At 32.7% G+C, this 19,110-nt stretch overlaps 1 protein-coding gene across 1 annotated transcript in view; it reads right to left on the bottom strand.

Moving 5' to 3' along the window:
- The window catches only part of LOC126734779 (axotactin), a 158,588-nt gene that overhangs the window by 117,900 nt on the left and 21,578 nt on the right, over window positions 1-19,110 (bottom strand). The window contains exons 2-3 of the mRNA XM_050438502.1: window positions 11,579-11,840; window positions 4,396-4,558 (exon numbers count right to left, since the gene is read on the bottom strand). Of these exons, the coding sequence (XP_050294459.1) occupies window positions 4,396-4,558; window positions 11,579-11,840 (425 nt within the window). The remainder of the gene's footprint in view (window positions 1-4,395; window positions 4,559-11,578; window positions 11,841-19,110) is intronic.

Below are 19,110 nucleotides of genomic sequence, written 5' to 3'. Positions count from 1 at the left end.
TTAGCAAAATCATTGTATATTAAATCAACTTGTGATGCTCGCTCTACTGTAGATACTAGGAAGTTTTGGTCGATATTGCTAAACCCATTATATATTTTCCAAAACTCTGTTTTATATTAACTGTAATACAATCAAATAAATGTAAATAATCTTCTTTTTAAATTATAATATACTAAAGTATTTAAAGGTTATGTAAGGCTTGTAAATATACAGCAGTAATTAATATAAGAATTTCTCTTTAAGTTTGCAGAATAGTTCCAAGCCACAAGGAATTTGGTTTCAAAATATATTGAATTGCTCTTAACAGTTGAGTTGACTAAAAAATAAGGTATTGCTTAGATATATCCGTCCAATCATACTAAGATTACAAAAAATTATAGTTACTAGATTACAAAACACTACAACGAAAATTCCTCGCTTAATTGCGGCTTTAGGTCTGTACACCCCATTATTTATACAGTTTTTTTTTGGAAAGTAAACTGATACTGGCTTAAAATGCATTGTCTGTTTATGAAGGGTTTAGGGATGAGAGTAACGTTTGCTGTTTATACATATGGTGAAAATATTCCTAATGAGTACTGCTGGTTGATGGCCTCGGCTAAAACCAACAAACCAAATGTTGAGTCAGTTATTATTTGTGACGTCTGTTGATACCGAGAAAAAGAGCATTAATGCATGCGAATATTTGCCATTGATAAATCTAAAGTCTACTTTAGACTTATCCTTATTTATGTAAAGATTTGTGAAGGAATGCACCCAGTTCGTAAAGTTGATTTAGTATCATGACAAGTTTTCATTTTATATTAGTGACTAATTTTTTTAAAGGTTGGTAAAGAAATTTACGATAACATTAGAAAAATATCTGTTTGGTCGTTTAGAAAACCAATTTTTTTTTTTAATTAAAATTGTGACTTATATTTTTTATTTAAGCACAAGGTGGGCTTAGACAATTCAGTGAGAGATTTAAAGTGGACTGTATTTGTGTGAATAAAAGTAAATGTGGAAAGGTCGAAAAACCAGCCTTTAAAGATCCTTACCTTAAGGTGTCTGTATCCGGCTTCAGCAGGCCTGCTCTGGACTTCTTGGGTCTTCTAATTCGGGTTTAATCACTAAGAGTGGTTGCGGGTTTGATAAGTAAATCACGATCTGTGATGCGGTAAGATTAAGACAACAGTTGCGGAAAAAATGTATAGATCACGACACTGGAATCAATGCGCGATGATCAAGTGCTAACAAGGAAGTCGTCTTCTCTCTGGTCTCCGTTCAGCACAAACCAAAGGAATTCAGAAATTTAAAGGCTATCGTACACGCGTAGATTTGTTGTTGTTAAGACTTAGAAAACATTAATTAACTTGGTAATAAAGGAGAAAATTAAATTAATTGAAATGGTAGTTTTAATTTGGAGAGCAAAACAAATAAATATTATAAAAAGAAAAAATCTAAACTATTTGGACGTTCACAAACTAAATGTGGACGGACCACTGTTCTATATAAAAAATACTTTTTGGAAATAAAAGAACTGCTCATTCTTCTTAAGTAACAAGTTAGCCAAAGATCCTTTGCATTGTCAGCACTACTCACAAATCTAACATCATAGTATTTTTGGTGCGAGCGATATTATTGCAGGTAATTTTTTTTTGCACAGCTTTTTTAAAATGTGACAAATTAATTAAGAAATCTTATTTATAGCTAATTATTAGCTATTATTAACTAATATATAGCTAACTAATAATTAGTTAATAATTATTAGCTAATTATTAACTAATTATTTTCATAAAGCTTACTAAGTAGAAGATTTCTATGATCGATATAAAACTCTGCTAGGAGACGTAATAAAATAACTAGTTTGTTTAAGCTGGTAAAAGTCGCTGCATAAACCGTAGTAACAAGGAAGATTTTCCTCCTCTATTTCTTCTTCTGTGGTTGCCATCTTCCTAGGAAGTAGAAATCTAATCATGTAATTATTGGATAGTTCCATTCCTATGGCTGGAACCTTTGGTATGATACATAAATCACAAAACAGTTTAATAACTTACCAAAACTTTTTATTTGATTCTTAACACATGTTTTGCTAATGATGTTTGCATCTTCGGAAGAAGATTAAAATTCAACAACTCAGCTTTAACCTGTTTTGTGATTTGGATAATTCTAGACAAAGCATATAGCGATTATTCGTTTTCATCATAATTTCGTCCATCATCCAAGAGGTGCTCAACGTCGTACACAAATGGTGCGAAAAAGAAGAAATATCAATCAATCTGCGAAAAATGGCTATTCTATTTAGAAGTAGAGAACCAGGCGAGGTCTAACTATCTCTACTCAAAGGAAAAACCATTTTGAAAAAATCAAAATTGCTTCACTCAGCCTGGATCAAATATTAAACTGCCAAGAGAGCAAAAATTGCACTCCGAAGTCCTATACAGTGTGTGTCAGCCAAATGGAATAAATTAGCTAATAAATAGACGGGAGCGTGTTGGAAAAAACGCTCGAACACGTCGATTGGTTTTTATAGTTGCGCATTTTTTTTCATAAAAACTTTTTATACAGGGTGTATCAGATAATGGTGGTCAATATCAACTTGCTTAGTTTAAATATAACACCCTGTATGTTAATTAATTTTTAGATTCCTCATATCATTATAGACATATTTTGTATACAATTTTCTATACCTATCTTTGACTGTTTCGAAAATATTAAGTAAAATTCAAAAAATAACATTGAAAAAAGAAAATTATTATTTTTTTAAGATTCTCTACAACTCAAATTCAAAAAACTTTGTGTCCCTCTAATCTCTGAATTTCTCTATAATTCACTTAATACTTTTTGCCCATTTAGGTCTTGGTAATGATAAAGCAAGCAAAAACTATTTCAGCATTCATTTTTATTGATAAGGAAAAATATCATAAAATTTTTTTTCGAGTTTTTTTAATAGCTATTTGGATTTTGGAATGTCTAAATAATGTTCAATAACCTTTAACGTGAAATGTGACATACGAGGGCGGTTCAGTAAGTCTTTAGAAACCAAAAAGTTAATCTTTACATCCAAAATTCAAAAATTATAAATTATTTGTATATTATTATTAAAAACGTTAATAAAATCGCAACAGTGTATTTTTTTGGCTGTTACTTTTAGACAGGTCAAAACGGAGTCCACCGAGTCCATGTAATAAATATTCAAATATAGGAATTTGCGATCTCGCAAATTCCTATATTTGAAAAGACCTTTGAATCTCTGGTTGAGGCATAGATCCACGGTATTTTGAACTTAATTGCATTCATCCAGCTTGGCAGATATGGATTTGTGTGAAAAGGTTTGGAATGTTCGGCTTTAAGGGTGGCTTACACCCTTACGCAATATTTTATGATTTATCGAGAGTCTTGTGTAATTTTGTGTAGCATAATATTCTTCTACAAAAATTAAATTACCATCATTTTTACGCTAATAGTCTTCGTTTACATTTATCCGCTGATAGAAGTCAGTATGTGTTGTTTGAAGGGTGTGACTCGCAGATTAGCATCGAATCACTTATTTCCATAAGGCTCCGTTCTAGAGCATATTCTATTGTTGGTATACGTCAACAACGTGTCTATTTGTCATACTGGCTTTGTGTTTTATTTGATAATGACATATTATCTTATCAGTTGGGGAAACTCCGTATAATAACTCCATATAACTAAGATATTTGCAGTGCAATTCCTTAATTACACCTTTTCATCGACTCTCCAGATCAAGAACAGGAGTTTCTCAATACGGAGTAAAGTTTTTTAATACCTTGCCTGCCTTGTAAGGGCTCTGCCACTTTATATATTCAAAAAAGAAGTTAAAGGTTTCTTAATTAATAATTCTTTTTTCTAATTTGGGGAATTTCTTGTATTTCACTGTATTTCTGTTAAAGTTGCATTGCATTTGCTAGTTTTATTATTTGAATTGTACTTTTGATACTTTTTTTTTCTATTTTAACATGTGTAGGAGCTTGTACTTTTTGGCACGAATAAATAAATAAATATAGGTGCACATCTAAGGCGGGTGCAAAGATGCGTTAGGTGTGATAAATTGTAATAATCTCTAATATGGATACATGGATATACTGAATTTGAAGGGATTAAAGAGTTTGTCTGGTACCAAAATTCCACCTGGTCCAGAATCAACTTTAGGCATAAAACTGTAAAATGTACAATCTTAATACTTCAAAAAGCGTAATAACCCCATTATAGGGTTAAATAATAATTATTAAACAGTCCGGAAGTGTATACTAGTCAGTTTTCATTTAGACGTTGTAGTAGGTAAAACTCAAATTCTTATTTAAAGTAATTTTAATGTTTGGAAATTGTTCGGTACTCTTAAGTTATACATATAAGTTATACTTTGATATAGGTAATATGAAAAATACGTACCTCAGTTGAAATGTCTGTATAATATCTCCATCGATCTGTATGAAAGTGTTTGACTGCGCAAACATAAACGTATTTTCAGTTCCCGTTTCTTGAAACGTGAGTTTTGGTCCCCTTTTTTCGTTGGGTATCACAGATGAGTTAAAGAAATTAGTTTCATTTTTATCTAAAATTATTAAAGAATAAGTCTAGTAGCCTTAAATAAAATTGTTAAATAAAATTATAATAAAAAAATATGCAGTACAAGCTATTAACGACATTACAAACCAAGTAACCATATTTGGAATAAAAAATATTTAGGTACATTGAGAATTCGTGTTTTAAATAGACCACAGATATTTTTTAATATTTGTCTTTAAAATTTTGAAAAAACTTATAGAGTTAATATTTTAATAATATATCGTAAAATTTTACTTTGTGCAGGTTTTGAGGCATTTTTGATTCTAGGCGCTGCATTTATAATCGAATCAACTTGAAAAAAAATCAAGAGTAACAATACGGGTCATACTTATAACCTGCCCTAAAATAGGGTTTTTACAATAAACCGTTTTCGAAAAAAAAATTAAAAATATAGGTGCCAAAGTAGCCCCGTGTTTGGGGTTACATTGGCACCAAATTAGGCCTTTTTTTTAGTTGTTAAATAAACGTTCAATATTTTTAATGAAATTTCTATATTCTTAAACAAAATAAACAAAAAAACACTTAAAAACTATTTTTCTAATATTTGGCACGGTAAAAGAAAAACTAAATCAAAATAACATAAGTACTAATCATCTTCATATGCCTCACAGGTATAATATTTTTCGTTGGATCCCTCGTTACAAATACCACAGATCCATTTAAAACAACCATTGCATAGAATCCAGTCTGGTCCCGTATAACCAGACCAATAAGCAGCACAAATTCCGCACTCGTCTTCATTGTGGTTACTTGAGGATGATGGTAGATTGACATTAGCCTTTCCCTTTTCCCGCAATCTTCTTTTTGTCATTATTTTCATTTTCAATTAGTTTTTCCTTGTCTTGCTCCTCTTTAGTTTCTTCACAATCGACTTCTTTGCCGGGAATAATTTTTCGTCCCCGCTTTCGTTTAGGGTTAGTGCTTGATTGTCCACGTGTCTCCTAAAGAAACTCTAATAAACTATCATTCAAAATATCACTAGTAGATGCATCAATTGGAGTTTTTGGCAATTTGGATAAATGCTGCTGCGGATCATATGGACAAATTCCGGTGGCACGAAATCCGGATTTTAAATTGTCTTCTACTCTTTCCTGTAGAGATCTCCACAAGCGATCCAGAAGATTCGGAAAGTGTTCTTCAGACAGAGTGCATTTTAGAGTGCTTTTACGCGACTGGTCTTTCTCCAATCGTCTAAAATAGCCCTCCATTTCTTTTTCATGGGAGCAAAGAAAGCCACGTCCAAAGGCTGCATAAAGTAAGTTGAATTGGGGGGTAAAGGAGCCATATTCTTTAGCAGCCTTTACCACGGTTGGAGAAAAATGTGAGGCTAGGTTATCACCTAAAAGAACAACTGATTCACCATTACAATTGACGTGGGGTAGCAACAGTTTAAAAAACCATACCTCAAAGAGATTCATATCGAACCATCCACTGCTGCTGTCATCATAAACTGCCCCTAGAGGGCCACCAACAGTCCAATTTTCGTAAATGTTATTGGCTTTATAGACTACCATTGGTGGTAGTAGGATTCCATTTGCGCTTCCGCAAACCATTACACTTATTGCTGAACGCGAATGTTCTTGAACCCTTTCAACCCTTTTAGTACCCCTATGAACTAAAACTTTTTTGGCCCCGGGATCGTCTGTGAAATTAGTCTCATCATAGTTAAACACTTGTTTCGCAGAAAAGAAAAGGACTCCAGAACGGGTTTAATGTTATCGAAAAACTCCATTATATGGGCGCGCCCAACCGAAGCACGTGCACGCTTAATATTAGATGCCAATCGAATGCTAATATTATTTCTGGTAATAAATTTTTCAATAAAGTCGGGTACTGGTCTATTGTTGGGCCATCCAGGAATATTTCTGCCTTGTTTTGTAACATATTTTTGCACGATTTCTCTGGCGTCATTAACAGTAACGGGAAAACCCCAATCTGCTACCTGGTTGATGGTCTTTGAAATTAGCCTCTCCTCTTGTTGGGTAAGGATGGTGGGGTGACCTACACGACCCTCATGTTTCGCAAACAGCTTATTCTGAAGAGTGCCTCTAGGCACAGTCTAACACAGTCAAGTCACTCGACTCTTTTCGACTAACCATCCGCACCTGCCGACGCCGCCCCTCTCGCCTATCGGAGTTTATCGATCCCCCGCATGCGGGGGACTTATACCGGTTCGTCGACGAAATGACTAGCGTCTACCTAACCACCGTTCCTTGTGCCGCCGGCGCTCGCTCTCGCGGCAGAGCATAGCCGATGTTGCCGCTTTCATCAATGATATACACACAACCGCAATGTCTAGGGATATTTTGAATAAATTTGTATATATATTTTTTAATATGATCTTTTTTTTTAAATTTATTTGCAAGTTTAAGAGTAGTTTATAAGGTAATAAAAAAACCCAAAAAATTTTAAATAATTTATATTTTTTCTAAAAAAATGCAAAAAAATTAAAGTTGTTGAGAAACTAGGTTTTACAAAAATTTAATTCTTAATTTTAAATTAACAAAAAATAAACAAAAACAATATTCAATAACTTGTATGACCTCCACGACTGTTCACAACTGCTTGACATCGTCTGGGCATGCTTAGAATTAAATGATCAATATCATCTTGGGGTATCTCATTCCAGGCTTCTTGAAGTGTCAGAAACAAAGTTCTTCTATTGTCTCTTGGTCTTTCCATACGAAGAACTCTTCTTTGAAGCATATCCCACATGTGTTCAATGGGGTTTAGGTCCGGGGATTGAGGTGGCCATGGTAAGACATCGATATTATTCATTTCTAGAAACTCTCTAGCAACCCTTGAAGTGTGTGGTCTGGCATTGTCGTGCATGTAAACAAAGGTTTGACCAATTGCTGCTGCATACGGAATAACAACAGGTGCCAGTATCTGATCCACGTATAATCTGCCAGTTAAAAAGTTTTCTAATAAAATGAAGTCTGTTCTTCCTCCAATACTAATGCCTCCCCAAACCATGATGGTTCCGCCACGAAAAGAATGCACTTCCTGGACATTGCACAGGCGGTTTGCGTTTCCAGGCTCTCTCCACATGCGAACTCTTCTTGAGTCGGGGTAAATTCCAAACCGAGACTCATCAGTGAACAGCACATTTGCCCAACTTTCATTTTGCCACAACAAATGTTCTTCCGCCCACAAAAGTCGTACTCCTCGATTACCCCAGGACAACGGTTGCACCCTTAAAGGCCGACGACTACGTAGGTTGTTTTCATGCAAACGTCGGCGTACAGTATCGGCTGAAACCTCAACGTTATGCACTTGCTGTAGCATGATTTGCAATTCTGGTGCTGTTACAGTGGGGCGTCTTCGAGCATTTAAGTGTAAAAAGCGGTCCTGTAGAGGGGTTGTAATACGTAAGCGACCTCTATGCCTTTCCGCCACATCGCCTTCTTCTCGATACCGTGCATATAAGCGTGAAATTACGCTTTGAGTAGTGCCCATGTTCACTGCAACCTGTGCTTGCGTCGTACCACCATCTAAAAGGCCCACCGCTCGTATCATTTCTTCTCTCGTTAAATGTCTGCGCTGCATGGTTAGCAAGAACTATACTGAGCTCTATGAACAAACTTTTTTCCAAAAAAACGCAAACACTTTTTTTTGGTAAAAGAATTCAAGACAATAAATAACGATATGTGTATTTGTTTATTTATTTGAGATAAATAAATTAAGTAGAAAAATGTACAGTGTGGTTTAAGCAGTCTAAAATAAGGATAAAGTCTAGATATTTTTATATTTATAGCAAGTAAATAAAATTTTAACAAATTAAAAAAAAAATTAAGAAAATTCTAAATTATCCCTAGACATTGCGGTTGTGTGTATTTTATGATTAAAACGCATTCTGGGTGAGCCGTTATGCATGCATGTGCTCGCTCGCAGACTCGCACTTCTCGTTAGGATTTTTCGGAGGCAGGAAGTATTGATATAAAGTGATTTTGGCGCGCAGGAAATTTTTTTGAATGCGATAAAGAAAAATTATTAGTCGAGGTACAGTTTTTTTGCTTGGGTAGGTTTGATAAATAAAGGTAATTTTTGATTTTTATTTGTTCATATTAAGTAGGTTATACAACGGTGATAATATGGACTCCAAACCCAATAAATTATGTACAGTTTGTAATCGCTTGTTTACAAGAACCACTCATTTACGAATGCATGTCAAGAAATTTCATCCGGAGTTACGGGAAGAGATAGCTCCTCATTTAAGAATTAGAACTGACAATTTTAAATGTTTGCATTGTGAAGAAGTCGTTGGAAACAACATTTAAAAACGCATAGAAGTAAGAATAACGACGTAAATATTATTAGGGTTACGGTTTAATAATATTAATATATTAAAATACCAAATTGTGCATATACATAAAAGGTGTGTAAAGCTGTGCCTAATTAATACCTATATAGAATGTTAAATTGAAAATCCTAAAAATTAGCAATTCAAAGGTTAATGGTTACATTCAGAAAAGTGCAATATGTTTTTACCATCTTTAGAATCCTGCACAGTTTCCTAATCATAGCAAGCACAATTTTCAACATATTTATCTCATGAATGGTTGAATAAAATAATGGCATGTGATTTTATTACATTATGAGTTCATTGAAATCGTAGTAGGTACCTTTATCAATTCTTAACTCTATTTAGGGGTCTATTTAATATTAGTGCAATCAAGTAAACGTTTTTTGAAGAAAATTTAAAGAGGCATTGTATAGTATTTTTATTTTTTAAAGGAAAAAAATGCGGAAAAATTAAGTTTTTTGCGTGAAAACGAAAAAAAGTAATGAATAAAGTTAATATTCCCGGTACGCGGCTCAAAAGACAATAACCCAACCGATGGGAGGCTCCAACCCACGGTCGGTATCCGTTTTGAGATCCAACTCTAAAATCCAGTCTCACTCGAACCCAGGCGCGCCCCGCGCCCCTTTTGCCCCGAACCCGTTAGAATGAACAAAACATTTTTGCGCTTTGCTTGTCACTAATGTCACTATAACCAATAGAAAGTCCCAACACACTGACATTATTACTACGCGTCGAATAATATTATAATAAAAAATTAAAATTCCTCATTTTTTCTTTTTGGAATTGACTTAAATTAGGTTATTCTCATCATATTAATTAATTTTGTAATGTAATTCCGATTGCACTAATGTTAAATGTCACCCATTTTAGTATATAAGGAAGGACAACTATTTAACATTAATAACCAAAACTGAAAAATCCATATAAATTAGGTATAGGTACTTAAATAGGTACATAATGACTTATTACTGTACCCTGTACGTAGCGATATAACCTTTAAAAAAATAATTAATAAAAGAATCCCCCATTTAACACAAAACTATTTTATTTTTAACCAACTACCACCTTAAAAAATATCTCTCAGAACTGCCGGCGCGGCGCCCAACATATGCAGCCGGTATTTTAATATGAATAGCGGCAACGTAGCACCACACATCTGACTGCAGAGGCACAATGAATTCCAGGCGGCAGACCCTAGTGACGAAATGTGGTTATAGGGTTGACTCAGTTCAGTTTATTTTCGACGTTTACCGAGTGTGCCAATATTTTTTGTTTTTGTGAATTTAATATTCTGTCATTTAGTGCTAGTTTTACGGACTTTTACTTTAATATAATTTATATTAATAGTAGTTGTTTGGTAATGGCTTCTCACGGACAATACTAACTACAAAATTATACTCGTACATAGTTCCTCTAAATAAATATGAATTTTTTATAATTTAATATTTTTTACTATGTAATAGAATAGTAAGTGTGCAATGTAATGCAATTACGATTATTAACAAATAAGAAATATATGCATATACCTACATATAAATCATATTAAAATAAAGTGTTTTTTTTTTTAATTATTTTCCTTTTTGCAGTTTCCCACTAATTACATGTGTTTTGATCAGCCAACTGTGATTCAACAAATTAATATTTCATTTAATAATAAATGGTAGCAAACATCCAGGTAGAAATAAACGTCATTCTAATAAACGTCCAGGCAGAATAAACGTCTAGGTTTCTACATACCTACATAGTAGGTAAAGTGGATTTTGGGAAATTCCCCAAACAAGTAAAGGATTAAATAAAGGGTATCTAAATTAAGTGTCTGAACCAAATGATTCCTCTTAAGTAACCAGGTCAATCAAAAAAATTAAGATTATCGGTACAACCCTACGTTTTTATTATTGAGAATAATGATGCTGGATTGAATAAAATAAGACTAAAATAGGAGTTCATTTTACACAAACCCCCATAAGGCATTTACACAGCAAAATAAAATAAGAATAAAATAAGAAGTTGACCAAAATGCAACTAATATTTTATTTTTATTTGAAAACGAAAGTACGCACGGCATTTTGGTCAGAAAACCCATTGAAAGACAAAGAGATAAAATTTATCTGGTATGTAATTGGTCAATTTTTTGAAATATACCTGGCATGTGATTGGTAATTCCTTATTTCTTATTTTATTTTATTTTGCTGTTTCAATGCATAAATGTCAAATAAGGCCTTATTTTATTCTATTTGTCTGTATAAATTCAGCTTAACTAGTCGATTATTTTTGAGGCGATCACAGAAGTGATTCTACTTGTTGAAATCTATATACTTTGCTCTAGGTATTTTCCATGTTTTGGAAGCTCGTACTTGTGACATCCTCCCTTCCCTAACAGCTTGCAATGCATTCGCTAAATTTTGTTCTGTCTAGTTTTTATAGGGCCTCAATCCAGACAACCTACTATAATTTCGCACCATATTTCGCGCCGCGGAACATACCGACCTGTCTGAACAACTCTCGGACACTGAATATTAAAACTAGACAAACAAGCCTAATCTAAACAAAGGCGCGCACGCTCTGCCAAAGTTACCCCGTGTGCCAAAGTAGCCCCGTTTTACGGTACTATTATAATTTTTAAAGTTATTAAGAAATGTTAAAATTTAGTTTTGATACTCTATATCTTAGTTAGATACTTTTTTATTCAATATAACTTACCTAAAGAAGCAAAACATTTTTCTATACACTGTTTTTCACTTTCAAAGCGGTTTTTATCGTTGCCTCCGCATCCTCCCCATATAAAAGTAATGCACTCCTTTTTCTCGTGATCAAAGGCCCATTTAAATATATTCCTGTTGCATGGACCCTTTTCCGAAGCTCCTGGGCATGGTCCCACTGTTGCTGTATCAGGTTTTGCCAGGGCAGATATGCAAAGTGCAAGCGTAAGTGTTATAATGAGTTTTGAAATGCATGAGGTCATCTGGAATAATCAAAGAAGAATATTTATCAAGTTATACTGCCAGAAAAATTTGTACAAATTACATGAATGGTTTAACAAAACTAAGGTAAAAACTCCAAGTCATTTTTTCATAAATGGATGATATGTTTCTATTATTTTTTTTTGTAAAATGAAATAAAAACATATTTATTAAATTATATACATGTCTTATCTATCTACTTTTCTGTCATCAAGATATATTTATTCTTTTTTTGGTTTAATTTCACAATTAAAAGATATCATCGATCTTGAGAAGGTTCCCAGAGATCATAAAGTAATAAATTTTAAGTTATGAAACTTCTAAAAGCTTATTCCATAGGTATAGCTCATAAATTTTCATAAAACTGTCAGACAAAAGAGAGACACTGTCTTATCTCTTATACCCTTTCTAACATCCTTTTTTTGATGAAATATGCACTCAACGAGCACTTTTGAACCCACTAAATAAATAAGTGGTAAAAGGTCTCGTGGCCAAAATTTAGTTGACACAATTGACCTTAATTATTGCCAGAGTCAAGTTAAGTTACTATTACTTAGATGAAGTGTCTAGTCGCGAGTCGTAGTCGTGATCACAGTGAAAAGTTGATCACGGAGTTTTTCCTAATTCCCCTATTACTTCTAATACCAAAGACGGTTTTCTCTCTCTTTACACCCAGGTTTAGGTCTATAATCCCTAATAATCCAAAAAAAAGTCTCTATCTTTATTATCTCATTGACATAGTGAAAGTCGATAAAAGCCCTTATACTCTGAACCTAGTTAAAACCTATAATTTAACCTTTATAAATGAGACTTGTATATGAGTTGGGTCGTCGTGTCTTGACGCATAAGGTTGTAAGTACTTTACCGATTTTGATTAGAGTCTAAGCAGCATTATTACTAGTTAGTAAGAAAAGAGTGAAGTTACCTGCTTAGAAGCAAAAGTGAGTGCAAATAAGTTTAAATTAAGTATACGTAAAGACAGCCCATAGTTTACACCTGCCATAGTAAACAACTGTTTCATTTTCTATTTTAGAGACAATAAATGGGCATATTTAGTCTTGTAGAAGTCTGTTTTTTTTACGTTAATTGGTTTAGCAACATTTAAGCTGTGGACGTTCAATTAAGATTAGAAGTACGGTACATCGAAGAAGAGTCTTCGAATGACCTTGCATAACGAAGTGCAAGAAAAGGGGTGTTTAAGACTACTTCCATAACGGTTAGGCATAGAACTTTTCCATTTTCCGATATATAATTTAAGATTTTATTAGCAAAAACAGGTAGCAAGTAAAAAGGAAATGGCCTTAAAGTTTTCATCCGAACATTAATTTAATTTTTGTCCTTTTCAGGCTAAAAAAGAATGATGGAAAACATGCATATGATAAAATGTATGTCATTTTGTCATGATGATACAGCAGATGAAATTACAAAATTAACAGACGGTCTATCTACTACGGAATGCGCATATTGTGGTGGTCTATTCCGAATAGGTACTGCGCAATTCCATTAATTTTATTATAATGATTTTGTACTTTTATCAATATTAGATGAGAGACGTGACGTTAGTGGTCTATTTAAAGGAGAAAAACTGAAGGAACTTTTAAAGTTTTAATTGAAAACCATTTAAAAGATAACGAATAAGTTTAAGGAGTATTTTAGATTGAGCAAAATTCAATATCAAAAAGATTTGGATATCATAGCGCCTGTATTATTAAAACAGCCCAATAGCTTTGTTTAACAACCAGTAAGTGCCTATGAAAAACTAGCTTTGACTCTTAGGTAAGTAAACAGTTTTTTGCCATAATATAGTATTTATTTAAAAAAGTGGTTATATATATATATATATATATATATATATATATAATATATATATATATATATATATATATATATATATATATATATATATATATATAAAGATTTTTCGTTTTATTAAATCATAATTGAATTAAAACACCAAGTTTTAATTAAATTATGATTTAATAAAAGGAAAAATCTTAAAATAAAACAGAACGAATTTCTCTAACACAGACACTCCGCATCCATAAATCGTCATCATAAAGTGTCCGATAATGTCAAATAAATAAGGCTAATGGCTCGGGTGACGAGTTCATGAAGAGGGCCCTATTGAGTTTCGAATCTAGCTGGTCTGGCACGAAATATATTCTCACATATATAATATTACAATAATAAAAAATAAAACAAATAAATACAAGAAAATATATAGTTTTTTAATCATGAAATTGCCATAATACAAACTTTTTCGACCTCGCAAATACATATATCGGGTGATACAGGAAAAAGGAAAGGAAATTCGGTATATTGATAGAAATATTGTAAAAGCATCTTTTGACATATTCAGTTGTTTTCCGTCACTTGGAAGTGACACTAACTATCTTATTTTAAATGAGACAGTTGGTATATTATGTATTCCCATAGAAATACGTAATACTTTGTAATACTTCCGGTTAAACAGGAAGTGGCAGAAAATAACCGAATATGTCAAAAGATGCTCTTATAACAATTCTATCAATAATACCAAATGTCATTTGTTTATCTTAAAGAAAAAAATAGTTGTTAAGTATTCCCTTTTTCCTGGTCACCCGCCCGATATATGTATGTGTTTAATTAAGCTCTACTAAGTTACAATTGGTGCTATACTAAGCTTTGATTTTGGTATGAAAATGATCTTTAAAACAGGGCAGTGCGATGTCTTGGAATAACAATTATTTTAACACAGCTATTCCCTGACAAAATTCTGATCTAAATTATCTTAGGATTAGGCATTTTAAAATACGTACAAAATATATACCAAATGTGAGGAAATGTTAGCATAAGATCACAGATATAACCCAATGCTTAAAATTGAAACTAATGTTTACGTCATATACAAAGTTGTCGTCTATGTACAAAGATTTAGGTTTTAGAGTTTACCTAACTCCTTATTAAAAATGTATATATCCATATCACCGCAGTATATTTCAAATGAGACATTGTGTTATAGAATTAATATTTGTGAAATTCCTTACAACAAAACCAAGTGCACGATAAACTTGGTAATATTCTCAAAATGACTATTGAATCTTACGTTGCTTTGAAAAAAACTCCTTTAACTCTGTTTTGTGAATCAATGGTTTATTATTTGGGAAATAAGTGAATTTCATATTGATTTTATTTGGTTTTGTTTAAAACAATTTTCTACAAAGTTTACATCTTCTTCCTTCTTTTTATCAGTAAAAATTAAAAAAACAAGGTTCTCACATAACTGGCCCAACAGAAACCCTCAGACATTGATCTTCCCACGAAGACAACAACCTGTTATTGTGAGGTCAGGTATGTTTTCATATTGTGGTCTACTGTTAAAGTGTGAATAAACACAAATGTTTATGTTATCGACAACATTTAAGACATTTTAAACTATTGAAAACAATCCTTTTTGAAATATATTCACTTTCCTATATTTTTTTTCAATCAGATACAGTGGGTTTAAGTTAAAAAAAGTACTTTCTCTTTATACTAATTAAATAATTTTAAATAATAGAACCACACTCGAAGCAATATATTGTCAGGAAAATCAACGCGCGGCTACGGAGCATCGGTAAGCGGAACGCAATTGTAAATAAAACATATCTGATTTCATTCATAAAATGGCCAACGGCGTGTGCAATTTTATAAAATAATGACCACAGAATATTTATACATCACAAATAGCATCCAAACTGGACTGAGTCTCAGAATTGTCGTCTCTAGGTATAATACTTTGCTGATAAGAAGTTTAAATAAGGTTAGGCTGCTAAATATGTAAAATAGATACGATATTCTAAATCTGTGACAATTTGGCAAATTTTGGCTTTTGCCTCCACTACTAGGTGTGAAGGAAATGTAATTACAGTTTGAGCATTATGGGATTATGGGATTTGTTCCAGGTATAGCGAGAGGTGCAGCTGAAGTATAGACAATAATTCACGAAATAATTTATTTTTCTCTTTGCCTCTGTTTTATCGCTGCAATAAGATGGTAAGTATTTTTCTTCTTGTTTGAACTTTTCTTTTCGTATTTCTCGTTCATATTTCTGACTCTTCTAATGATCTTTTCCATTACTAATTTTTTCTTGTGCTTCTTCCTTTTCAGTTGCTACTGTTTCTTCATTTTTTTGTCTTGATCATTCTAAGGTTTGTCAGAGGCCGGTGATTCCATACAAGAAAAATTAATAAAAGACCTAGACAGAAAAATTATATAAATTACCATTCAATATGAAGATAACATATTTGAAAACTTTACACTTTTTCATTTGGAACTTTTCTTAGGAATGACATGCGATCTAAATACTCCCAGGTTGATCTCTTACAGCTTGCAGCAAAACCAATTGGTGTCTTTGTTGTAAGTTTTATTTTTCGATTTGTTATATAAACCTCTGTTTCTTTCTGTTATATAAATCTCTTAGTGTTCGCCATCTTGTCCTTTTAGCTCAAGACTACAAATCTTGATCTAAAATGTAACTTTATTAATGTTTAGATATCTGGCAACAGGAAAGTTTTTCCGTTTACTAGCATGTGCTTATAGAATTTCGTATAGCCACATAAGTTTACTCGTCAAAGCCAGTATCTACCAGTTATGTATTGAATATGGAATTTTCCTAATTGTTGCGGAATAATGGAAAACATTGCCGTATAATATGTCCAAATAATACTGGTTAGACATATTTTAATTTAAATCAATCATATTTTTCTATTGTATTGCTAGCAGACGCTAAATATAAGTTCATATGCATAGATGTGGATTCGTGTGGAAAGAAGGCGACACTGGCACATTTAAAAAGTCAAACCTTTATATCTAAGTTTTTATCAAGTGAAGATTATTGCATTCTAGAGGACGAAGTACCCTTGCCCAATAGTAATACAAATTTGCCACATATTATTACAGAGGATAAAGCTTTTCCGCTTTTAAATACCTGTTACGTCCTCATTCAAAAGATTAAACTTCTAATGATAATCCCAAACGTATCTTTAATTACAGGCGTTATAAAGCAAGAAGAATTATTTAGTAGAAGATGCCTGAGTACAAAATGCCTTTGGCGTTTTCTGTCAAACTTTTAGAATATTCTTTACACCTATCGATATTAAATGTCCAAATTAGGGAGTACCTAGATAAATATAATATTTTACCGGCATTTCAGTCAGGGTTTAGATCGGGTCATAGCTGTACCACGGCACTTTTAAAGATCACAGATGATATTATTGGAGCTACTGATCAGGGTAAGGCCACTGCTTTAGTACTTATCGACTACAGCAAAGCGTTTGATCGTATCAATCATACATTACTCTACGCGATCTTAGGCTATAATGGGTTTGACTCTGACGCAATTGATATTATTAAAAGTTATTTAACCGATAGAAATCAATACGTTGAAACGAATAAGGGCATTTCATCTACTGCATTTCAGTTATGTGGAGTTCCACAAGGTTCCATATTGGGACCTGTTTTATTTTGTATTTATACTAGTAATCTCACCAGTTGTTTAAAATATTGCAGTGCTCATTTATATGCTGATGACACGGAACTCTACTTTTCTTTTTTTCCTGAAAGTAAAGAAATAGCTGCCAAGAAAATAAACAATGATCTAAAAGCCTTAATAAATTTTTCAGAAAAACACAATCTGCAAATAAACTCGTCTAAATCTACCTTCTTGATTTTCGGCAAAAATCGCGAAGTATTGCATTAGAGTATGGCTTTGGAAGCTTCCTCAAACAAGCTTTTGCATTCTACTTGTTCCCGCAATTTGGGACTTCACATTGACACCAATATGAGGTATAAACAGCATATAAGTAAGTGCATTCAATCTGCTTATTCTAATTTGAAACAACTGTTTCCGCATAGACACCTGCTTTCAACATCTCAAAAAATTACCTTATGCGACGCTCTGGTTTTGAGTCATTTTAATTTTGCCGACGTCGTATATGGTCCATGCTTAGACTCTATCGACAAAGGTCGAATTCAGCGAGTGCAAAAGTCATGCTTGCGATTAATTTACGGCATTCGTCGTGGACATCCTGTAAGTTACATGCTACGACAAACCAAATGGCTTTCTATGGAGGATCGTAGAAATCTGCATGCTGCTACTGTATTTCACCAAGTAATAACTTTAAATCGCCCCTCGTATCTATTAAATAAAATACGCTATAGAACTGACGTACATTCTTTGAATCTCCGGCATAGAGGTCTAATTTCTCCGCCTTTGCATACCACTATGTTTTATCAGCGGTCATTTTCTTATAATATTTATTTAATTTACAACCAGATTCCGGAGGACTTTAAAAATGTATCAACAAGCGTATTTAAACATAAATACAAAAAATATTTATTGCGGTAGAATGGGTATATCTGGCGATCGTCGCGTTTATTAAATATGTATGTATTGGGTATGTTAAAGCTTATTGGATGTTTGGCACTTGTTGGGGGATACCTAGTAATTTATTTTGGATGCAACAAAAGAAACAGAAAAGAAATTATAACTTATTTAATGAAGGAGGTTAAACACGAATCTTTTTTAAATTGTCTTTAGCCTCCTTTTTGCCTATATTATGGTTAAGATGTTTTTTTAATTTTAAAGCATATGATATTTATTATCTTTGTATCTAGTTAAGATATAATATTTTATTTTAAATTGGGCAAATAAACGATGTATTATTATTATTATCGCTACTAAACCAGATACAGCTGAGTTGTTAATTACAGCGCCTTGTTTTTTGCATAATTTTCTCATGTGCGAGTGTCAGAAGACACTCGCCCTATGTTGAAACTGCAGCTGAAGAAGAATCTGCCATAACTCTTCCAACTAAAAATTTGGTACCTTTAAATAAAGCTGGGGGAAATGCATCATTACAGGCATTTAGAACACGAGAGGAATTTAATATGGATAATATTGCAGATCTAATTTTTTATACGCACTGCCTCTTAGTTTCATCAATTTTTTTAGTTTTAACAGTAATATGCTTATCTAAGAGCATAGTTATATTTTTATTGAAAATAATAATGGATTTTATCATCTATACTTTTTAAATTATAAATACGTTCCTATGGAATGGCTAATCGATCCGTGATAAAATTGTCGTAGTTTAAACTATTGTAGGTAATCTCGAAACATTATATGTGATTCTTGATTTCTAACATTCTTATATTCAAAAAGAATAGAGAAAATTAAATTATGGTCGGATATTGTCTATAAAATTATAGTTGATTGTAATATTTTGGATTATAATTGTTTACTTGATATTA

This window comes from Anthonomus grandis, chromosome 4 (genome assembly GCF_022605725.1).
Source record: "Anthonomus grandis grandis chromosome 4, icAntGran1.3, whole genome shotgun sequence".
NCBI classification, from domain to species: domain Eukaryota; kingdom Metazoa; phylum Arthropoda; class Insecta; order Coleoptera; family Curculionidae; genus Anthonomus; species Anthonomus grandis.
The sequence above is the reverse complement of the archived record's forward strand: the minus strand, read 5'-3'. Positions and strand labels throughout refer to the sequence as shown.